General features: G+C 51.8%; 1 protein-coding gene across 2 annotated transcripts in view; it reads right to left on the bottom strand.

Moving 5' to 3' along the window:
* Positions 1-21430, bottom strand: part of CRACR2A (calcium release activated channel regulator 2A) — a 72880-nt gene that overhangs the window by 27539 nt on the left and 23911 nt on the right. Inside the window, exons 5-11 of one of the 2 annotated variants that reach the window (XM_007469449.1) lie at positions 15125-15215; positions 11329-11424; positions 9746-9933; positions 3958-4029; positions 3727-3808; position 3684; positions 1114-1159 (exon numbers count right to left, since the gene is read on the bottom strand). In XM_007469449.1, coding sequence (XP_007469511.1) covers positions 1114-1159; position 3684; positions 3727-3808; positions 3958-4029; positions 9746-9933; positions 11329-11424; positions 15125-15215 — 576 coding nt within the window. The remainder of the gene's footprint in view (positions 1-1113; positions 1160-3683; positions 3685-3726; positions 3809-3957; positions 4030-9745; positions 9934-11328; positions 11425-15124; positions 15216-21430) is intronic. The other variant, XM_007469448.1, reaches the window with a different exon arrangement.

Below are 21430 nucleotides of genomic sequence, written 5' to 3'. Positions count from 1 at the left end.
CCGTGTACTGACCACATTTAGGGCACTGAACAGCTGAGGGTCCAGCGCAAGACCTTCCTTTCCAAGAGTTTTTCACACGCACAAAAATCCCTACAGTATGGAAAAAAGGATAGAGATTCTCTTTCCTCATATGATAATGGGGGTCATGGCCCAGGGAGGCTAATGATTTGCCCGAGGACACACGTGAAATTCACCGTGCGATAATCCTGATAATCAGAATGTCACATCAATCCATCCTGCCCGCCTTTTCCTTCCCTTCAGAGCTTCCACAGCTACTGTCTAAAGGGGAGGATGTTAGGGGAATGAGAAATCCTAGATTCTGTTTAACGCAGCCGGAAGTGAAATTCTTTAAATAAATACAGGATTTTCGTGCTATTTGGGAAAGTATGTAAGTGTGGCACTCAGGTTCAGAGAAGCATCGGTCCCCATAGGGTAAAAAAATTGTACATAAAATCAACTATGTAGATGGTGAAATATACTTTTTTTTTTTTTTTGCGGTACGCGGGCCTCTTACTGCTGTGGCCTCTCCTGTTGCGGAGCACAGGCTCCGGACGCACAGGCTCAGCGGCCATGGCTCACGGGCCCAGCTGCTCCGCGTCATGTGGGATCTTCCCGGACCGGGGCACGAACCCGCATCCCCTGCATCGGCAGGCGGACTCTCAACCACTGCGCCACCAGGGAAGCCCGAAATATACATCTTTAATTCTTTCCACAACAGTGTAAAAATGAAAAATTTTCATCAAGCAATCAAAATGTTAATGAAGAAAACTGAGCATTTTGGTTTAAAAGCGATGGTGCCATTTCCACTGCATCGTCTCATGGATGGAACGATCATTTCTACATCCAAGAAATGTGGGACCCTCCCAAGTATCCCAATCTCGTGATGCCAAGAGGAAAGTGTGTCACTTCACGGAAAATTAATACACTATGACCCTATAGGTCAACTTGAATTTTTGCTATTTTCAAAAAATCTTATGCCACCGTCCTGCCCACACAAAGGAGTAACCAGATTCCAAGCCTCAGGATCTTCTTGGGCCAGTCCCAGTGCAGGTCTGGCTGCCACTGGACCCCAGTCTTCGTCTTCCCCCAGGGGAGGGGGCACTGGCCAATTACCTGAAAACATATGTCCCGTTCATCCCGAAGATGCTTGTTCCTTTCCCTGCGGATGGAAAAGGGGAATCTATTCAAACATGGGGCTTGCAGTCAACAGATCCAATAGCATTGGTTTGACGGTCAGATGGGTACGGAGCAAGGCCGGGCACGGAAGGCCCGGGGAGGGCGTGGAACCACTTTCCTTAGGGATTGTGGCTAAGGACAGAGGGTAATTGTGTATAAGTCAGGTCAGAGGCAGGGGGATACACAGAACGGCCTTGTGACACCCAGGGCCCTTCAGGACCCTGCATTGGTCCATCTGATCACTAAGGGAGCCTTCCACAGAGCTGATCAGGTGTCCCAGCTCCGCCTTGAACTTGCGGTGGCCCCCCCCCTCCTCTAAACCTTTCATTCATGAGTGCACGTGTGCCTGCATGCCACACGTGTCTCCCTGAGCTCGCACTGTGTGCCGGGCACGGCTCCAGCTGTCAGGGCTACATCAAGGAATGGAAGAAAAAGTTCCTGCGCCCAGGGCATTTGTATTTCATTGCTACTGAGAAAAATAAAGTGGGAAAGAAGTGGCATAAAGAGGGCCAGAGATGGAGGATGGTCAGGGAAGACCTCACTGAGGAGGTGGCATCTGAGCAGAGGCTTAAAGGGTGCGGAGGCGGGAGCCCAGCAGGGATGGGGGAGAGCGTCACAGGCGGAGGGAACGGCAAGGGCAGGGCCTGGGGTTGGGAGACACGTGGTGTGCATCCAGGGGAACGGAAACGAGGGAGCGGATGCTCAGAGTGAGGTCAGAGGAAAGATGGGGGAGGTGGGGATCTGCCATCCCCTGCCTGTGGGCCACTGTCAGAACTCCCAATGAGATATGAAGCCATGGGGGGTGGGCTTTGGCCGAGGAGTGTCCTGACCTGACTCAGGTTTTAAAAGGAGTCCTAGAAAGGCTGTGCTAAGAGTGATGTGCTGGGGACAAGGATGGGGCCCTGAGAGCTGGCCCATATTTTAAGCAACGTGGAGGTCATTGGCTCCTCGTTCGGTGGAATAGGAGGAGAAAAAGCCTGGTGGGGGGTTGAGGATGCGAGGCTGGGAAATGGAGACGGCCGAGTGTAAATGGAAACAACTCTTGGGAAAGTTGGGGAGCCACGCCTTTGTCTCTTGTCTCCTGGAGCATCTCCATGCAGAGGCTCCGATAGGCAAGGGAATGTTCTGCTCTGTACATGTGTCCTCTGTCCTTCATGGCACCGCTCTGTAGCGACGGCCGCGCACAAGTCACCCAATTCTCCCAGGAAGCCTGCGACACAGGCATGTCCAGGTTGTTGACAACTGCTCAAGGTTGCACAGGTGATGAGGGGCTGGGCTGAGTCCGGAACCAGATCCAGCTCCAAAGTGCACGTTCCTACCAAGCGCCCTGAGACTGCTTCAATGTGCCTCCATTTCCCTTAGGACGGCAGCCCCCCGCCACTGGGTCACACCCCGGCCATGGTTCCGATCCCTCCCCCCCAACAATTCCCGCTGTCCTCCCACCCCACCTGCTCCCAGCTCCCTCTCTCTCTCCCTGATGCCCATTTCCCCCGGCTCTCTGTCTCTACCCGGAGATCTCACTGTGGAGGAAGAGTCTGCCGTGGGCTCTCCCGCCACATCTGGGCTCTCCCCGGCTCGCTCGGGGGCCAGGCGACAGCACAGCAAGGTTCAGGCTGGGATTCTGCGCAGACGCTGGTCTCCGTGAAAAAGACCCCCAAGTGTTGGCAGAGTGCTGCCTTGTCACCCTCCCCTGCGCCTTCACACTGAATCTGCCCCTGTATTTTTTTCTAAGTACAATAGAAAAAAGGGGAAAAAACCAACCAAACTCGTTCTTGTACATCTTATTCTCTGCCTTCACTAAAGCCTTCCTGAGAATCCACACCTTCTCTCACAGGGATTAAAACTTGGCCCCTAAGAACCACTTCCATCTCCCTGGCCTTTGGAATCACATCTTGAGGGAAACAAATCTGAAATGCATTCAGTTTGAAGAACTTTTCTATTTGGTGGCATCAAAGATGCCAGATGCAGTGATCTTACCTTGCTTTCAAATTAAAAACAAAAAACAAAAAACAAAAACGTAAAAACCTTCAAAAGGTACCCAATTCAAACCCACCTGCACTTTAAAAATCAGGACCCAAATTTCATCACTATTCCCCAAGAGGTGTTTGACAGGCAGCAAGTAGAGTAACCTGGAAAGCTCAGAGGCAAAATTGAACATTCCATCTTTCCCCACACCCGTTTGGGTTTGGTTGTTCTTTTAGGGGGGATAATCCAAACCAAACCGATGAGCTTTGAATTTACAGGTAGTTGAACAGGCTGAGGACACTCCTAACGCCCTTCTTGCTGCTCTGATTGTGATTCATTTACTCATTCAACAAACATGAACAGAATACGGCCGAATAAAGAGCACCAGCCAGCTGTGGACTCAGTTCCGGCTCTGGCAGCGAGCGCCTGGGTCACTCTGGTAAATTACTCCATCCCTCTGATATCAGCTGCCTTGATGGCTAAGCCCTGTGTTAACAGCTGCCCTGCCTCCCAGGTTTTGCTGCAGATGAAGGAGATACTACCCTCTGGCGTGGACTAGACGCTCCACGAGCTCAGCTCTTCTACCGAGCAAGTGCCGTGCCAGGTACCAAGCAGGAGGAGGCAGCGCCTGCCTGCAGAGGTACAAACTGGAGAGGGGGGTGGGCACCTGTGTAAATGGACCAAACATAATGGAGAGGTGGTGCTCAGCTGTCCAACGGTATGTGGGGGACCAGGGAAATGTGGGTGCTCCCTCAGCAGGCAGGGGAGACTCTGGGGGTGCCCCTTCCCACCCAAGGCTCTGGGATGCGGACGCACCTTAGGAAATCCAGCTGTTTCAGGAGCCCTGACTTCTCCCGCTGCAGACTCTCCGTGACGCGGTACACTTCCCTGCAGGGGATGCAAGACATCAGTGATGAGTGACATGTGGGGGGGGGGCGGGATGCAAGACGGCAGTGATGAGTGACATGTGGGGGGAGGGGGTGCTACCAAGGCATGAGGCAGTGATGAAGCTGGACCCGGAAGGTGGTGCCCGGGCTGGCCTTCCGCTGGAGAGCACGGCCTCGTGCAGGCCTTATAGCCAGGTCTCGCCAAGTCGTCTCAGACACCCTATTTGGAAGGTGAAATGATCCCTGTTTTTTGGGGGGTTTTTTTTGCGCTACGCGGGCCTCTCACTGCTGTGGCCTCTCCCGTTGCGGAGCACAGGCTCTGGACGCACAGGCTCAGCGGCCACGGCTCACGGGCCCAGCCGCTCCGCGGCACGTGGGATCTTCCCGGACCGGGGCACGAACCCGTGTCCCCCGCATCGGCAGGCGGACTCTCAACCACTGCGCCACCGGGGAAGCCCGATCCCTGTTTTATAGACACAGATAGTCAAGTAGGTTTGATAACTCTCCCTGGCAACCCAGGACTGAGCCAGGGTCCTAATCTAGACCCCCGACTCCCTGTCCCAAGGATACAGCTTGATGATGACTGCACCGTTTTCTCAGGCTCCCAGTGGTCCTGCCCCGCCCCCACCTGAGGTCAGGGAATCAGAATCAATACTCTTCTCCAGCCCAGCCTCGGAAGGTGAGAGCAGAGCTGGTGTTTCTCCCTCCCCCCGTCCCCCCCCATGCTGGTTTAGTTTGTATGCAGGAGCTATTGAAGACCTATCTTTCCTTCCCCACTTTCCCCCAACAGTCTCCAATCTGTTCCCGGAGATCTGGAATTTCCACTGTTGCGCATTCATTTCTTTGACTAAAATTTCTTATCTCTAGCTACAAAGCAGAGATTTAATGTATCAATCATAATCCGTCATTTACATCACAGTGTGAGCGTGCCAATCATAGGAGTTTTGAGGAAAGGGAGAGAGAAGCTGAGACACACACAGGGTGGCTGGAGAGCAACTCAGGCTGCAAGGCAGGGGGCTGTGTGTACTTTGTTTACATCTGTATCCTCGACACAGTGGCTGGCTTGGAGGTGCAGTCAACAAATAGCAGTGGGAAGAGAAAAAAGAGAGAGGGCTAAAGGAGGGGCAGGGAGGGCAGATGGCAGGGATGGAGGGAGGAAGAGAGCTGGAGGGGGAGGGGGGGTTTGGGAGGAAGCCAGCACCACTCAGAGGAGAAAGGAAAAAAAATAAAGCAGGGCTTCCCTGGTGGCGCAGTTGTCGAGAGTCCGCCTGCCGATGCAGGGGACGCGGGTTCGTGCCCCGGTCCGGGAAGATCCCACATGCCGCGGAGCGGCTGGGCCCGTGAGCCGTGGCCGCTGAGCCTGCGCGTCCAGAGCCTGTGCTCCGCAACGGGAGAGGCCACAACAGTGAGAGGCCCGCGTACCCCCCCAAAAAAAAAAAAAAAAAAAAAGCAGAATGGGGTGATGTTGGAAAATAAACCTTGCTTAACTGCACAGCTCTACTTCCATCGTTCCCTCTGTGATCTGCACCACAGTTCAGAGATTTTAAATCTCCCCCAAGCTTACTGCAAAGGGTCCCATATTTCCAAGCCACAGTCTAGTAAATGCGTCACTGCCACGGGCTGTCAGGGCTGCCTTGACTGTGCGCAGGCTGAGCTGCGTAAGGACGGTCCCCCGGCAAAGCCCATCCACGTCACCACGAGCTTGCTGGGGCCACAGGACTTGCAATCGCCTTATTCCTTGAGCGGTATCTGTGGGGTTTCCCCCTTTATAGCAGAATTATAAAGTCACTTTGAGACAGTAACAGACTGTCTCAAATTCCAAGTTCACCTCAGACGATGCTTATTAAGTAACAGAACTTCTCTGGCTCCTGCAGAGCTGCAAACTCCCAACATTTTATTACCAATTATATTTAATGTCAACTGGAGGGAAAACAATGTCTTCCCTATTATCCAACCCGGGTCCCTAAACGCCGTCTGGGACTCTGCTCCGATGGGCACCAGGTGAGGACAGCTGTCTGGTCGCAGCCCGGCGCCCTGGGAGCTCAGGTTACCTGCGTCCGGCTTTGGGACTCCGCCACCCCCATCCCGGGTCCTGCTTCTTCGTGGGGCAGCCAAAAGCAGAGGGCTTTCCCCACTGAGGACAGTCACTCACACCGGAGACCTAACCTAACAGGTCCTCACAGCGTCTGACCGAGGCAGCAGTTCCTCCACAACCAAGAGGACCTCTCACTCCAAGCCTCCTCTGGCCCTGCTTACAAGGCACCAGGGACCTTGGCACCGTGCACACACGCACATATACACACACATACGTGGTATGTATCAGTGCAAACCTATGTCTGTTTGTCTAGTAGACACACATCTGTCTAAACATGCACACATATGTATATTCAGATAGATTTTTTTGTGTTAACAAATAGAAAAGCATTTCCGCAAAAAAAAAGACACTTGGATATTTGACAAAAATGACCTTGAAAGTCCTTCTAACCTTGATGTTCTACGAGTTTATGTCTGGCTAACAGGTGAAGTGAAAGGAACAGAACTTGCCATTTTGCGGTAGTAACTGGTGAGAGGTTTATGGCTGCTGGGAGGGAAGGGCTGTTTGCTGTGTTTTTATGAGGAAGAAAGAAATATGGAGCGTTCTCCAAAGGATCCGTCAAGTGGAAAATGCAGGCTAATGTAGAACAGTGCTGTTGCTTTGTAAATGAAGTGCATGTGTGCGTGTCTGTGTGTGTCTGTGTGTGTGCACACATGTTTGTGTCTGTGTGTCTCTGTGTGTGTGCACACATGTGTGCCTGTGTCTCTGTGCCTGTGTGTGCGTGTCTCTGTGTGTGTGTGTGTGTCTGAGTGTTTGTGTGTGTCTGTGTGAGAGTGTGTCTGTGTGTGTGTGTCTGTGTGTGCGTGTGTCTGTGTGACTGTGTGTGTTAATGTGTCTCTGTGTGTGCGCACACATGTGTCTGTGCCTGTGAGTATGTGTGTCTCTGTGTGTGCGTGCGTGTCTGAGTGTGTGTGTCTCTGTGTGAGAGTGTGTGTCTGTGTGTGTGTCTGTGTTTGGGTCTGTGTGTGTGCACGTGTGTGTGTGTGCGCACGCGCGCATGTACAGGACACTCTGGAAGGATCCACAAGGAGCCAGGACTGGTGCCCTCTGGGTGACGGGAGGCTGGGAGTCAGGGGGTGGGGGGCAAACCTCTTTCTGCCACATTTCGTGCCTTGTCATAAACCACCTCTCCCCCAGATACAAGTTAATTAACAAAATAGAGGTGTTGCCTTCCAGCCGACCTTCATCTTTATATTGTCTCCCCTGCCTGATTGCTCCTTCTTTATCTGATTTTAAACTCTAGTTCTCCTTCCTTGGGCATCTTCAGAGAACAGGAAAATTCATTTTGTCCATTCAGAACTCCAGATGATACATGACGGGGTCTGTTGATCTAGAGGCCCACTCCCCCCGCTCCCAGCAGCATCCGGCAGCTGGACATCATCGGGGAAGCACAGGGTTTCAGAAGGACAAGGCTCTGACCTTGTTTTCTGACACTAACTAGCTGGGTGGCTGCGGGTTGCTCACTACCCCTCTCTGAGCTTGTTTTTCATTTGTGAAATGAAGAGGTGGGTTCCAGCACAAAGGTCCTGTCAGCTCTGCTGGTCTGGGATCCTGCTCTACGGAGGACAAGCTAAGCCTCTCCCTGCCCTTCTCTCCGGGCCGCTCTGGACGAGACACGCTCTCCTGGGCTCCAGCAGGTTCCCCAGCGGCACATGCTGCTGCAAGCTTCTTATTGAAAAAAAGTCACGGAGGTTCTGGACTCATTTATCTCTCCCTCCTAACCCTCCTTCCCTCTTTTTCAATTCCCAGCCTCCAGAGATTGTGTGTCTGGCTTGCTTAACTAAGATAAGACTTCAGAAAGATTTTAATCCTCACGCTGTGCCGGCTCCGGGGCTCATTTCCATTTGCCGTTCTCATGCCTGTGCCTTTCAGATGTTTGTCGCTTTCAGGACTTGATTGAATTTTAAGAGCCTGACTCCTTAATTCTGTTTATAAAGTTAAGCACCTGGTTGACCTGATCTCAATGGGGAGGGACCGATTTTGCTTGTTTACAATGAAATATACTGTCCTTCCACCGGGCATCCAAGCCTTGGAATGGAGGGGTTGATTTTACTTTAAGTCAGCTGCTTGGGAAGGCATATCTTTTTCAACTGGAGATGTCTTCCTAGGGTAAAACTCCAAATCCAAACACATCCCCTCCCTCTCACTCTAGATCATTCCTAAACAGTACAGGACATCACACATGAGGCAGATAGCAGAACAACTTTTTTTTTTTTTTTTGCGGTACGCGGGCCTCTCACTGTTGTGGCCTCTCCTGTTGTGGAGCACAGGCTCCGGACGCGCAGGCTCAGCGGCCACGGCTCACGGGCCCAGCCGCTCCGCGGCATGTGGGATCCTCCCGGACCGGGGCACGAACCCGCGTCCCCTGCATCGGCAGGCGGACTCTCAACCACTGCGCCGCCAGGGCAGCCCCAGCAGAACAAACGATTTGCCAGCGGCCAGAGTCAGGGCTTTTGAACAAAGAGAGTTAACACATGTAAAACATCAAACATTGGTAAGACTGCCCTGTTTTTGAAATCAGACTTTATACCTTACCTCACCCAGGACCAGGCACCCAGGTTTTGCAGAATGACTACATGAGTCCTCGAACAAACGAGTGAGTGAAGGGTGGCTAGTCCTAAGTCCTGGGCACAGATTTTCCGTCTGACTCATTTGTCACTGTGGGGAGTCAGCAGCATGTGTCCAGCACTTAGCATCTCAGGACAGGTACTTAACACCTCTGAACCTCAGTTTCCTCATCCATAAATTAGAGTTGATAACAACGGTACCTGGCACATCAGGATGCTGAGAAGGTCAGATGAGATAATGTCAGAGTTTCGACGTAAGTGAGGTACGCTGAGTGCCCAAGACAGTGCTGAAAGCACTGAGTAGCTTTCAACAAATGTTGCTGATGTGAATCCGCCAGTGAATGCACTGGTACACGGATGAACAGATAAGCAAGTGAGATTCCGGGGCCTCAGAGAGCCCTTGTCCTCAAAGCCTAACACTCCTCAGACCGATTCCTCAGTGACTTCTCTGGCTCAGGTGCAGACCCAGCCTTGGACTGTTCCCAGGGGCACCTCCATCCAGCAAGCCAAACCCAATGGCTGGATGCCTAAAGTAGTTATCAGCAAACCAGTCCCCAAAGACGTGGGGCTGCCCACACAGGGCCCACACAGAGGAAGGCTGAAAAAGGAAGGAAAAAGAGGAAGGAATAAATGGGCAGAACCGGTGTGAAGCGTCCAGGGCACTGTCACACGCCCTGTCGAACTACATGCTGACCTCGGAAGTCTTCCTGGCCCACCCCGTTCTCCCAGGTCTCCGAACCATGACAGTCAACGTCTGGTCTTTCCACTCACTCAGGATTTTCCCCCAGACTGCCTCCTATTTGCTGGTTGGATAACGTCTTTCTAATCACATAATAAATTTTCTGAGAATGAGGCTGTATGTTTCTTGTCAATCCTAGGTAGTGCTCGGCACAGAACTGGTCTGCTTCATAGTCTCAGAATCCTAGAAGGTTAGAAGAGGTCCCAGGGACCAAGGAGCCCCATCCCCATGTTATGAGCAAGGAGAAGGGTCTGGGGGGCGGGCTGACACGCTCACAGCAGGGGACGGACCTGGAGGGCACAAGGGTGTCACTCACATCTCCTTCTCCTGGTGGAGTTTTCGGGCCTCTTGCTGGAGGCTTTCCAGCTGCTGCTGGGCATCCTGCAGCTCCCAGGACGTCCGCTCCAACTCCCCGGCCAGCTCCTGGTTGGTGAGTTTCAGCTTGGTGTTCTCAGCCTTGGTTTCGTGCTTGTCGTTGTGCAGGGCGGTGCACTGGCCTTCCAGCTGGAAAGGAACGGGGGCGTTGTGCAGAGGGGAGCGATGAGCAAGCTCCATCCCCCCATCAGGCTGGCCTTTCCCAGCCGCGCCCTGCTTCCTCCACCTGGTGGGTGGGAACCCACGCTACTGCCCCTCACTGCCCTCAAGCCTCAGTCAGCTTTGTCCTGCCCCTTAATGCACACACACACTTCTGGAGGCAGGAAGGATAAATTCAGCTTGATGAATGCGGCCAGTAAGAGAAGGAGGAAGCAACCACAAGGAATTTTGTGTGATTCTCAAGAGGCCCCTGAGTGATCAGGCAAAGCATGCAGTAATCAAGTCGAGTGGCAATCATTCATTGGAGGGATAAATCTAATTGGTAAGAACTTAATGCATAATAGTGAGGAGCAAAGAGAGGAAGAGAAGCCAGGTACACTGTGCAGGCGGGGGGTTGGGGGTGAGGGAGGGGGAGGCAGCTGGCAGTGAGAGCATCTTGCTGCAGGAGAGAAACCGAAATCTACAGGTTGGGTACTCAGAGGAGTGCAACCCTCTCCAGCCTTAGCATGGGAGTCTCTTCAAGTGTATTTTAATGTGCTGCTAAAAATATCCCTTTCTATTCAAATGGAACCAATGTGTCTGGGTCTGTCCAGGGCTGGATGCCTTCCAGCACCAGACAAAACAAAACAGGAGGCCAAGCGGCATCCGGGCCTCTCTCTCCTACGAGCCCCTTGCTTTGGAGACGAGGCTGCGAGCGTGAGGTTTGCCTAGGTAACCCATCTCCCTGGGGTCCTGAGCCACGCACTCCCAGCCACAGTGGGTGGACCCTGGGACACCACCCAGCCTGTCTCTGGGGACTTAGGTGCATCAGGGGCACGTCTGGTGTCTGCATCCACCCTGCGGGGTGACGGGAACTGTCCCAAAGGAGGCTGACGCACCTTGTACGGGCACACGGGAAGACAGGGGATGGACAAGTTGACCTTTGTCCTGGTCAAGCTGCTCTTCCAGCTGGAGGCATCCCTGGCCCTCCTGGCAGGAAGACATCACAGTCTGCAGCCTCCCCCCAGATATCAGTGTCTGTGACCCCTGTACCGCAGCATCCCCCTTATCTCTCATACAGGATGCAGGAAACAAAGTAACGTTTTGGCATTCTGGTGGCTCCTGGGCATAATTATACCACGATGTCTGTGGAGGATACTTGGGAGAATTCTTGGCAATTTTTCCAAGTTAAACACCAGGCATTGGAGAGTAAAGGCTTTATCTTGGGATCACCTGTGATTTCAGATGCTCTCTTTTGTTCAACTAAATGGTTCTTCTCAGATTTAAGAAAACAAAGTCCTTAAGTGAATGGCAGGGAAAGTGGGCAAGCGCCAGAGGAGGATGGAGTGCAGGGCAGGTGCTCTGAGGACATGGACACGAACATACCCGCTTCTGCTTCTGGATGAGCCGCTCCAGTTCCTGCTCCTTGGAGAACAGCTTCCGTTCCAGCTCCTGATTGCGGGCCTGGAACCTCTCCGTGTCCTGCCAAGCCAGGAAGGACACGTGAGGCCCAGACGCACCGGGATGGAGACTTTTTTCCCCCACCTTGAACCTGCTCGACAGCAGGGAGGGGCCCGCCCATCCTTTGGGGTCTTCCCACAACATCCCAGGGCTTTGGTCACCCGCCTGCCCTGGCGGATGGAGAGTGTGCACAACGCCAGCTCCCACCATGTATGACATGTCGGATGACAGCCTCCCACAAGAGAGGCAGCGTCGGTCAGTGGGCGGATACCGAACGGGGAACAGAACAGGGGCTAAGCTGGAATCTCAGGCCTCAGGCTCCTGTCTGTCCGTTGGAAGATGGAATGTCCTTCCGGCTCGGATATTCTGTCCATGTTGGGCGCAATCATTCAATCCTTTAAACTGCCCTCCTCTGAAAACACAGCGGCCCCCCTTCTTCCTCCTTCAGGCGGGCCTAGGCCCTCGCTGTGTCCCCGCTGGGACGGAGGGCTCCCAAGCCCCGGTGGGGGGGGGTCTCTCCCGTGAGCTCCACAGCCCCTCCCTCCTGCCCTAGAACCGGCCTTCCCCACTCAGGGATGCGGAGACCTCAGTGATGCAAGCGGGAAGGGGCCTGGTCGTGGGACAAAGAGGAAAGTGTGTAGCTGGCGGGATGCCTGACACTCTCACCAGAGCCTGATCTGGTGTAAGGGCCCTGAGTGGGCAGCGGGAGACTTGGGGTCCAGCCCTTGCCTTGCCCAGCTTCCGGCTGTTTTCTTCCACGTCGCTGTTTCTTGGGAAACAAAACTACCCGTACCACCTGCAGCTCTGCTTGTCCGAGGCATGGCCGCAGCGCAGGCCAGGCAGGAAAAGAAAGCATCATAGCCTCCGTATAACTCACCACAGGAGCCCCACGGGCTTTCCATGACGTGAAACGACACCTCCCCAAGGAGGACAGTGGTGAGACGCAGCCCTAGGGGGCAGCCATGTCTGGGAGCAGCAGGGTGAGGGGACAACAGCCCCCATCAAAGCCCAGGGCTCTTCCTCAGCCCCTCATCTGGAGATGCCACCTCGTTCCTCTGCCCGTTTTTTTATTTTTTATTTTTTTGATTTTTTGCGGTACGCGGGCCTCTCACTGCTGTGGCCTCTCCCGATGCGGAGCACAGGCTCCGGACTCGCAGGCCCAGCGGCCATGGCTCACGGGCCCAGCCGCTCCGCGGCATGTGGGATCTTCCCGGACCGGGGCACGAACCCGTGTCCCCTGCATCGGCAGGCGGACTCCCAACCACTGCGCCACCAGGGAAGCCCTCTCTGCCCATTTTGGACAGGTCAGTGGGGCTCGCGGGGGAGCCCGTGACCGTCCTCGTGTCGGCCACACCTGACGGTGGAGGCAGGGTATGACCAGGCAGCCCCTGCTCCCAACGTTTACTGCAGGGAATCTTCAAATGTGGCAGATAATTTACCGGTTTATTTTTATTGATTGTGGTCTGTCCCGTCCTACCAAGATGTAAGCCCCAAAGAGCAGGACCCCTGCTGGCTGGGGGTGGGGCGAGCAGCTCCAGGACCCCCAGCTGATGCTGGCAGCCCCACAAAGGCCAGACGGAGTGTCTTACCGCCCCTGCCGGGCACAGAGTGCTGAGGGGGTCACGGCCAGTGAGATGCCGAGCGCCAAGCCCTGGCCAGAGGGTGCAGCCTCTCAAGCTGTCATGAGCTGTAGACCACCAACCTCACACGGTGGCCAGGCCAAGCCTGCGCGCCCAAAGGGTTCACAGCACGGCCGAACACGTGTTCACGGCTCCCACGTACACAAACAGCATACATCGCAGAGCTGAGCCTGAAAGGCGTTTGGGGCTCAGAGGCCTTGAGAAGGGAGGAGCCGGGCTGGGGGGTGGGGCGCGGCAGCGGGGTAAGACCCCCCAACTGGGGCAGATTTGCCCTGGAATTCCCCCCCCCGCCCCGACCTCTTTCCGCTCCCAGTCCCCAGGTGTTGACCCACCTTTTGCTTCTGGAAGCAGCATCTTTCCTTAGCTATGACCTTTGACTTGTAGTCATGGTGAGGGGGAGGGGGCCGAATGCCGCCCCCCACCCCCCAGAACTCGGCCCCTCTGTGCACAAAGCCACTGGGGTAAAGGGAGCGGGTCTACTATTGCAGGGGATGCGGGGCGGCGGTGAGGCTGAGGCTCCCGGAACAGCCCCCCGCCCCCATAGGGTCCGCTCGGTGAGGAGATGCGTGTTCTCTCTGCCTGTTCGCCTTCGCTAAGGCTGGAAGTCGGGGGAGGGCGGGGTCAGCCAGGAGGCATTAGCGCTCTAAAAAGGAAGGCGAGGGGGAGGTCTGGAAATACTGCCCAGCCTCCAGAGGGCTCTGGGTGGAGAACACAACCGGCTTTTTCTGGAAAGCATTCTGACGCCCTCTCAGCTGGAAGGGCATCTGTGATAAGAAATGGGGCCGTGGTGTGGATAATCGGCAGAATGAAGTGAAACGCTGGTTTAGACCAACCTGCCTTAAGGAGCAGGGGAGCGATGTGACAGCGGCTCAGGTTCAGCCTTGAGAGGCAACAAGCAGGTGATGGGGTCGCTATGTTCAAAATTCATACGTTGAAACTTAACCCCCAAGGAGATGGCCCCAAGGAGGTGGGCTCTGTGGGAGGTGATTAGGTCACGAGGGCAGAGCCCACCAGAGTGGGATTAGTGTCCTTGTCCGATACTCCAGAGAGCCAGCTTGCCCACGTGAGGACACAGAGAAGTTGGCAGCCTGCAACCCGGGACAGGGCTGTTACTTGAACCCGACCACGCTGGTACCCTGATCTTGGACTTCCGGCCTCCAAAGCCGTGAGATATGAATGTTTCTTGTTTATAAGCCACCCAGGTTATGATATTTTGTAATGGCCCGAACTAAGACAGGAGGCCACCTTTCAAATCCAAGACTTTTCCGCTGAGAACCCAACAAGTGGATAATCCGAAAATGGATAAGAGGGAGTCTCCTGTAGCTCCGTCTGATGAATATGTTCCCCTAAAGGATCCTGCTTAGCCTGGAACAGGAAGGGATTTCACCAGTTCTGAGCTCCCAATACAAACAGCGGGGCTTGGTGGAAGGCTAAGTGCCAGACTAAGAGCAGGAATGTGAGTTTTACATTTTCTCCCGTGGAATTCGAATAGAGTGGCACTTGAGTTGTCTTGGGAATTAAAATTTCTAGGTTTCCAAGGGGAAAGGACGGGAAGCATCGGCTCTAACGAGGGCCCCCTTAGGGGAGCTGCTGGGCGTGGAGTGGCACGGGCCGTCGCGTTCGTGCAGGCTTGCCGTGGAGGCCTCGGGAGCAGCTAACGTCAAGCCAGTCTCCAGGCTGCTTCAACTGGTAAAGCCCCTCCATCCTTCTCTGCATTGATTCCTTGTTCATTCATTCACTGATTCAACAACTACTGGTTGAACGCCTGCCTGCTGTGCTCCAAGCACGGTGGAAGTGCTGAGGGTACATTAGTACGTAAAAGGTAAAGATCCCTGCTCTTTGGGGCTTACATCTTGGTAGGACGGGACAGACCACAATCAATAAAAATAAACCGGTAAATTATCTGCCACATTTGAAGGTGACAATGGCCTTGCAAAAAAATACACAAAGCAGGGAAACAGGAAATCAATAGTGCCATGGGGCACTGCAATCTTAGATCCGGGGCTGGGGAGGGGGCATGGTCAGAGCAGGAGATATTGCAGCCTGGCCCGCAGAGCCGAGCCCCGGGAACGGACTCTTGCCTTCAGGAGAAACTTCTCTTCCTCCCTTTTGATTTGCTGTTCCATCTCCTCGTAGAGGTGCTGGATCTCTTCATCATAGGCAGCAATTTTCCTGCACGGGTGACAGAAAGAGAGCGTGATGAGATGCCTTTATTCCCCCAGTGGAGCTCTGGGTGGCGTGGGTGACCATGGCGGTTGGGTCAGCCAAGGCTGCAGGGTCAGCTCCCCGGGATCAGCTGACCACTGAGGCCCAGCAGGACCCTCTCATCCTCCTGTCTCCCAGCTGTCCCTCCCGGGCATCCCTGGCTCCACCTTCCTGTCCTCTGCTTTATCTCAGCACCAATCCACCCAGCCTCTGTGACACTCACCGTCCTATTGCCCACTGATCCCCTATATGCTTGTTGACAGCATAAAGGTGTGCGGTGTGGGCTTCTTTTCTGCTTGGTTTCTTGGTGTATCTGTTTCCCACTTTGGGCGCTTTCTCTCTACCTGGTTCCATCAGCACCATCTGAACTGTACTCTCCTGGAAACTATGTGCTGAACTTTGCGTGACCCTCATTTCTCATAGGATGGCAAAAGTTTCCACGGTGGTGACCACCGCCACCATCACGACACAGCTAGAAAGGAAGGGGGCCACACCTGTCCAAGGGCTCACCCATCTCGGCACAGGGCCATGGGAAGGGTGAGGCTGGGTAAATGCTGATGGCAATAGTGACACGCTGGGTTCTCAGCGTCCCCTCCTACTCCGAAGAGCCCCGCAGGACAGGGAGTACATAGCTGGCCTCTCTGCTCCTACATGGAGATGAGGACAGATGCGGCTCTGGGGACAAGGTTTGTGGGTCACCCCGGGATGGCTCCTCTTTCTCTCCCAGTAATAGATCCTCCTTCAAATGCTCCCCCAAGTTCAAACGGGAAGGACCAGGTATTAGCATTCGAACCAAGACTGGAGATGATCACATGTGACATTCCCAGGCGGTTGCACCTCTACACCTCTTCTCTGACCGGGCATGGAAGGCCCTCTCTGCCCCTCGCTCCCTGCCCTCTGTCCTGTTAAGGAAACTCTAGGCTCCAGCAAGCAGGCTTATGTCATAGCTCTCCAGGTTTGTTTCGAACCTGCAATATACACACCTACTGCCAATTTTGGCACCTGCCATTCTAAACTCAAATGCTGGCACTCCCTTGTTCTTTATTCAACGAAGGAGGCTTTTATAATTGAACAAACAGCCCTGGTTCTCAGTTCTAAGAGGTACCAGAGAGATTTCAGAAGAAAACATCAAGGATAGGAAAGCATTCATTCCCCTGAGCCTTCCGTCATTCAAAGTCTCACCTCCCTGTATCCCCAAGTCCCCCTGGGACTCCAGTCCAGCGCCAGGCCTCCCCCGCCACCCGAGGCTGCACCACAGCCCATAGGCTGCCCCTTCCTCACTCGCTACCTGAGGGGGAACCTGGCACCACATGCACAGGCTGCCATTTTGACTGGCATCCTTCCAGTTCTACAGAAACCACACAACTGACCCAGACGAGGGAACCGGTGTGGATCTGCACGGTCAAGGTCACTCACCTGTCTGAGTTCCCTTTCTTGGTTGTATCTCCAAGACCACAAACCTGACTCTGAGTGAGTATGGCACTGGCCCAGGGTGTGCTCAGCAAGAGGACACAGCTCTCTAAGCCTCCTCCAAGCCAAGGCTCTGTGTTCATCACTGGGCTTCCCATCCCAGGAGTAACAAATGTCTTTCTGGTGAAGAGTGAGAACTCTCTTCTTGGTAAATGACAAATGTTTGGATTGTTACTTTGGTTCTTAGCTACCCCATGACAATTACAAGAAAACCCTGGCAAGAAATAAGGAGCCGAGGCACCTGCTGTTGCATAGGGACACCTCAGGGACAGAAATGATACAGTGGAAAGGAAATTTCAGAAACAAAGATGGTCTTCCCTTGCTGCCTGGAATTATCTTCCTGTGCTGGAAGAAATTCCAATGCTACATGGTAAATGGTATCCAGGAGAACTTTAGAGACAGTGATTCCAACTATATAAGTACCAGGAAACTAATAAAGTGATATGAGAAAAACTTAAAAATGGATTTGACGCTGCTAAAGCAATACTAATTACAGCCAGGCATATAAGCTGTGTACCATTTAGGCCTAATAACCATGCAGAGCATTAATTCTACACTACCATTAAATGTGTTATATTAACTTGAAGTTTTATTGGATTAAATTAATAAACTCTATGCTTCTCGTGCTCACATGTCAATCTGTTAGTCGTGAAGTAAGTAATTTTGCAAATTGCTACAAACAAACTAATGGGGGGAAGAGAGATGTAGCCTCTGAATGGCACCTACTCCCAGCCCTCAACACAAAGGATGTGCCCACCACAAAGAAGTCCTGGGATGCAGGCGGGCATCAGCGATCCTGGGCCCACACTGGATCAGACGTGGAGCTCATTCTTTGCAAACGCTCTTGAACAAAACCGGCCAGCATCCTGGGAGGCTGCCAAGGCCTGAATGATTTCAGAGGATGAGCCCTGACCCAGGGCTGGGCACCCGAGCCCTGGCAATGAGATCACTAAGGTGCTGTGCACACCACTTCCATCACCAAACCAGCTCAGAGGGCAGAAGACCTCCTCCGATCTCAAAGTAGCACCTGTACCCCCAGTTCCTCCCAGCATCATCTCGATGACCAAACAAGAGAGCAGGTGTGCAAGGTATTTGAACTGCAAAGTCCTAGATGGATGTAAGGGATTATTTATTACCGTAATTATTATCATGGGCTGCGGGGGGCAAGGGTTAACACTCCCCAAGGGGAGGAGGGTCTTTGTTTCAAGAATAAAAGGGTTGCTAGGTTTGGAAAAGGGTCAGAAGCAATCAGCAAAGATGAAGAACAGAAAGCTTTAGTCAATAAAACCTCCTGTCGGAGCGATCATTAGAGATCAGCCTGTGTGTGAGCAGGGGCTACAGAGAAATTATTTTTCTGGGAGAAACAATGGCTAGAGACACTCTCAAAAGATCTGGGCAGGGCTTCTCTGGTGGCGCAGTGGTTGATAGTCCGCCTGCTGATGCAGGGAACACGGGTTCATGCCCCGGTCCGGGAGGATCCCACATGCCGCAGGGCGGCTGGGCCCGTGAGCCATGGCCGCTGAGCCTGCGCGTCCGGAGCCTGTGCTCCGCACTGGGAGAGGCCACAACAGCGAGAGGTCCGCGTACCGCAAAAACAAAAAAAGAAACCCACCCTGTCAACACCTTGATCTTGGACTTCTAGCTTCCAGAACCATGAGAAAGAGGTTTCTGTTGTTTAAGCCACCCAGTCTGCAGTCACTTGTTATGGCAGCCCTAGCAAACTAATACCACTGCTATAGCGGAAAAAAAAAAAAAAAAAAAAAAAAAAAAAAAAAAAGATCTGGGCATATGGCGTATGGTGCTCCAGCCGGGCTTACCACGTTCTGCCATCAGAGGAAAGAGGCAACTGATTATGTTTGCTTATTATACACCCCTTTGTTGCCACTATTTCTAAAACCACTCAGGTTGCCTGACGCACACAAACACAGACTTTGAAGTTTTCTCCATGAGTACTTCCCTGTCTGTTCCAATGCACTGAACCCCCTTCTCTGACCTCGGAGGACACCATATGTCTTTATTTGAACATGTCAAAGTCCTGAACTACGCTTTCCTTTGGGTTTATGCTGTCTTCACTAGGTTACGAACACTCAGACATTGACGTCACTCACAGGGCCTGTGCTCAAAATGTTAATGCTGAAAATCTTTAAGAAATAAATTTAAGACTTTGGATACCAGACTCAGAAGTCCATGGGTGGACCACATGGTGGGAAATACCAGATTCCAGGGGAACTGAAGAATTTCGGGGTTGGAAGGCTTGTGTGATCCAACCACCTATTTTTCCAGTGTTAAAATCCTCGCCACAATATCTCCACCAAGTATTTACCCAGACTGGGTTAGAACACCTCCAGTGAGAGGGAATGCTGGATCTCTAAGCAGCTCTTTCATCTATGGACTATTCTGGCTCATAGACATGTGTCTTTCTATGACCTTATCCTGCCTCTGTGTAATAACCCTTCATATATTTTAAAACAGCATTAAGACTTCAAGGAGTAGCCTTGGGTTGCGGTCATGCCTCTCCACTTCCTCCAGCCATGTCTCACATTGAAGTCCCTTCACCGTCCCCTTTGCTTTTCTCTGAATGGGCTGTAATTGAGCTTTCTCAAGCCATGGAGTCGCAAACTGAATGCCCAGTGTATGAGGTCTGATCCGTGCAGATTAGATCTCTCTTGCTCTAGTTGCTGCCTACCTATTCATGCAGTCTAAGAGCACATTCGCTTTTCTGGGCAGTCACATCACATAGTTGATGAATGCTGAACCCATTTGTCGACTAAAACCCCTAAACTTGGGACTTCACCGGTGGTCCAGTGGGTAAGACTCCATGCTCCCAATGCAGGGGGCCAGGGTTCAATCCCTTGTCAGGGAACTAGATCCCACATGCATGCCGCAAAAAGGTCCCGCATGCCACAACTGAGGCCCGGCGCAGCCTAAATAATAAATAAATAAATATTTAAAATAAATAAATAAATAAATAAATAAAACCCCTAAACTTGATGGCAGAGTGATGGTTTTTGTTTTAAAGATGGGGTGACTGAGGGACTTCCCTGGTGGCACAGCGGTTAAGAATCCGCCTGCTAATGCAGGGGACATGGGTTTGATCCCTAGTCCCAGAAGATCCCATATGCCACGGAGCAACCAAGCCCATGAGCCACAACTACTGAGCCCATGTGCCACAACTACTGAAGCCTGCACACCTAGAGCTTGTGCTCCACAGCAAAGACAAGCCACCACAACGAGAAGCCCACTTGTTACAACTAGAGAAAGCCCATGTGCAGCAACGAAGACCCAAAGCAGCCAAAAATAAATAAATTAATTAATTTAAAAAACAAAGAAAAAGGTGGTGTGACTGAATCATATCTCTCCCACCTTGTGCTTTTGCCATTGGTGTTTTGGATTTTGGCAAGATCTCAAACATAATTCTCTTAGATTTTATGCTTGTTAGATTCAGTCCATCTTTCTCAACTGTCACTATCTTAATGGATCCCAACTGGTGGCTCAGTGTATTCAATGACCTTCCAAATTTTGTTGATATTTTAAGTTTTCAATCATAATGTAATCTAAATAACCTATAATGTTGGTTTTGATTATTTAATTTATCTGAGATTTACTTAGAAGAGCATTTTAGGGACTTCTGTGGTGGTCCAGTGGTTAAGACTCTGAGCTCCCAGTGCAAGGGGCCTGGGTTTGATCCCCTGTCAGGGAACTAGATCCCACATGCTGCAACTAAAGAGCCCCCATGCTGCAACTAAGGAGTCCACATGCCACAACTAAAGCTCCCGTGTGCCATGACGAAGATCCTGTGAAGCCAAATAAATAAAATAAATAAATATATTTTAAAAAAGAAAAAAAGGAAGAGCATTTTAAAAAATATATAAACTGTTGGTTTCTAGTTTTATTGTATTATAGTAAGAAAATGTATTGGTAAGGGATTACTTTTTGGAATCTATTAGCCTTTCCTTTGTATCCCCATATTGTCAATTTTTATATAAGTTTTATAACAAGAATGTGTATTCTACTGCAAGGCACACAACTCCCCATTCATCTCTTAAATCAAGCTTTTGCTGGTTGATGGTTTCAAATACTTTGTATATTTGATGTGCTTTTTGCTTGACTGATATGTCAAATTTGAGATAAGTTTGTTGAAGTCTTTTAAAGTTTTAAAACTCTTTTAAAGTCTTGTTTATATCTAATTTTCTTTGTTTTTCTAAGTTTCTGCTTTTTGTGTTTTGCTATGTTTTTGGCACATACAGGTTTATATTTGTTGTATCTTCTCTATGGATGGACCTTTTATTTTTATGACTACAAAATATTCTTCCATATCTCCCTTAATTCATGCCATTGGTAAACATGTTGAACACGACAATAAGAAGAGTCTGTAATAGGGCTCTCTGAGCTATCAATTAATTACATGTGAGCATAAATATGCAACCTGTCTTCTATTAATCACTCTGAAAACACTCCCTTCCCCCAGGGCAGTGTCTAATGGTTTCATTTTATGATATCTATGCCTAGTTATTTTGAACAACAGAGGGAGGAGGAGACAGAGAAGAGATAGATAAGAGAAGGGAGGGAGAGAGACGCGAGTTCTCAGGGGAGCGGGGGACATATGTGTGAAGGAGCCAGGGAGAGTGAGCAAGAGTCACGAGCACTAACGATTTATCCTCTCCTTTCTGTCTCACTGTGATAGCTGGGGAGCCTCTCTTGCGTAGGCCAGG

Source organism: Lipotes vexillifer, unplaced genomic scaffold, assembly GCF_000442215.2.
Source record: "Lipotes vexillifer unplaced genomic scaffold, Lipotes_vexillifer_v1.1 scaffold395, whole genome shotgun sequence".
Lineage (NCBI taxonomy): Eukaryota > Metazoa > Chordata > Mammalia > Artiodactyla > Lipotidae > Lipotes > Lipotes vexillifer.
This window is presented reverse-complemented; position numbering and strand designations above follow the sequence as displayed.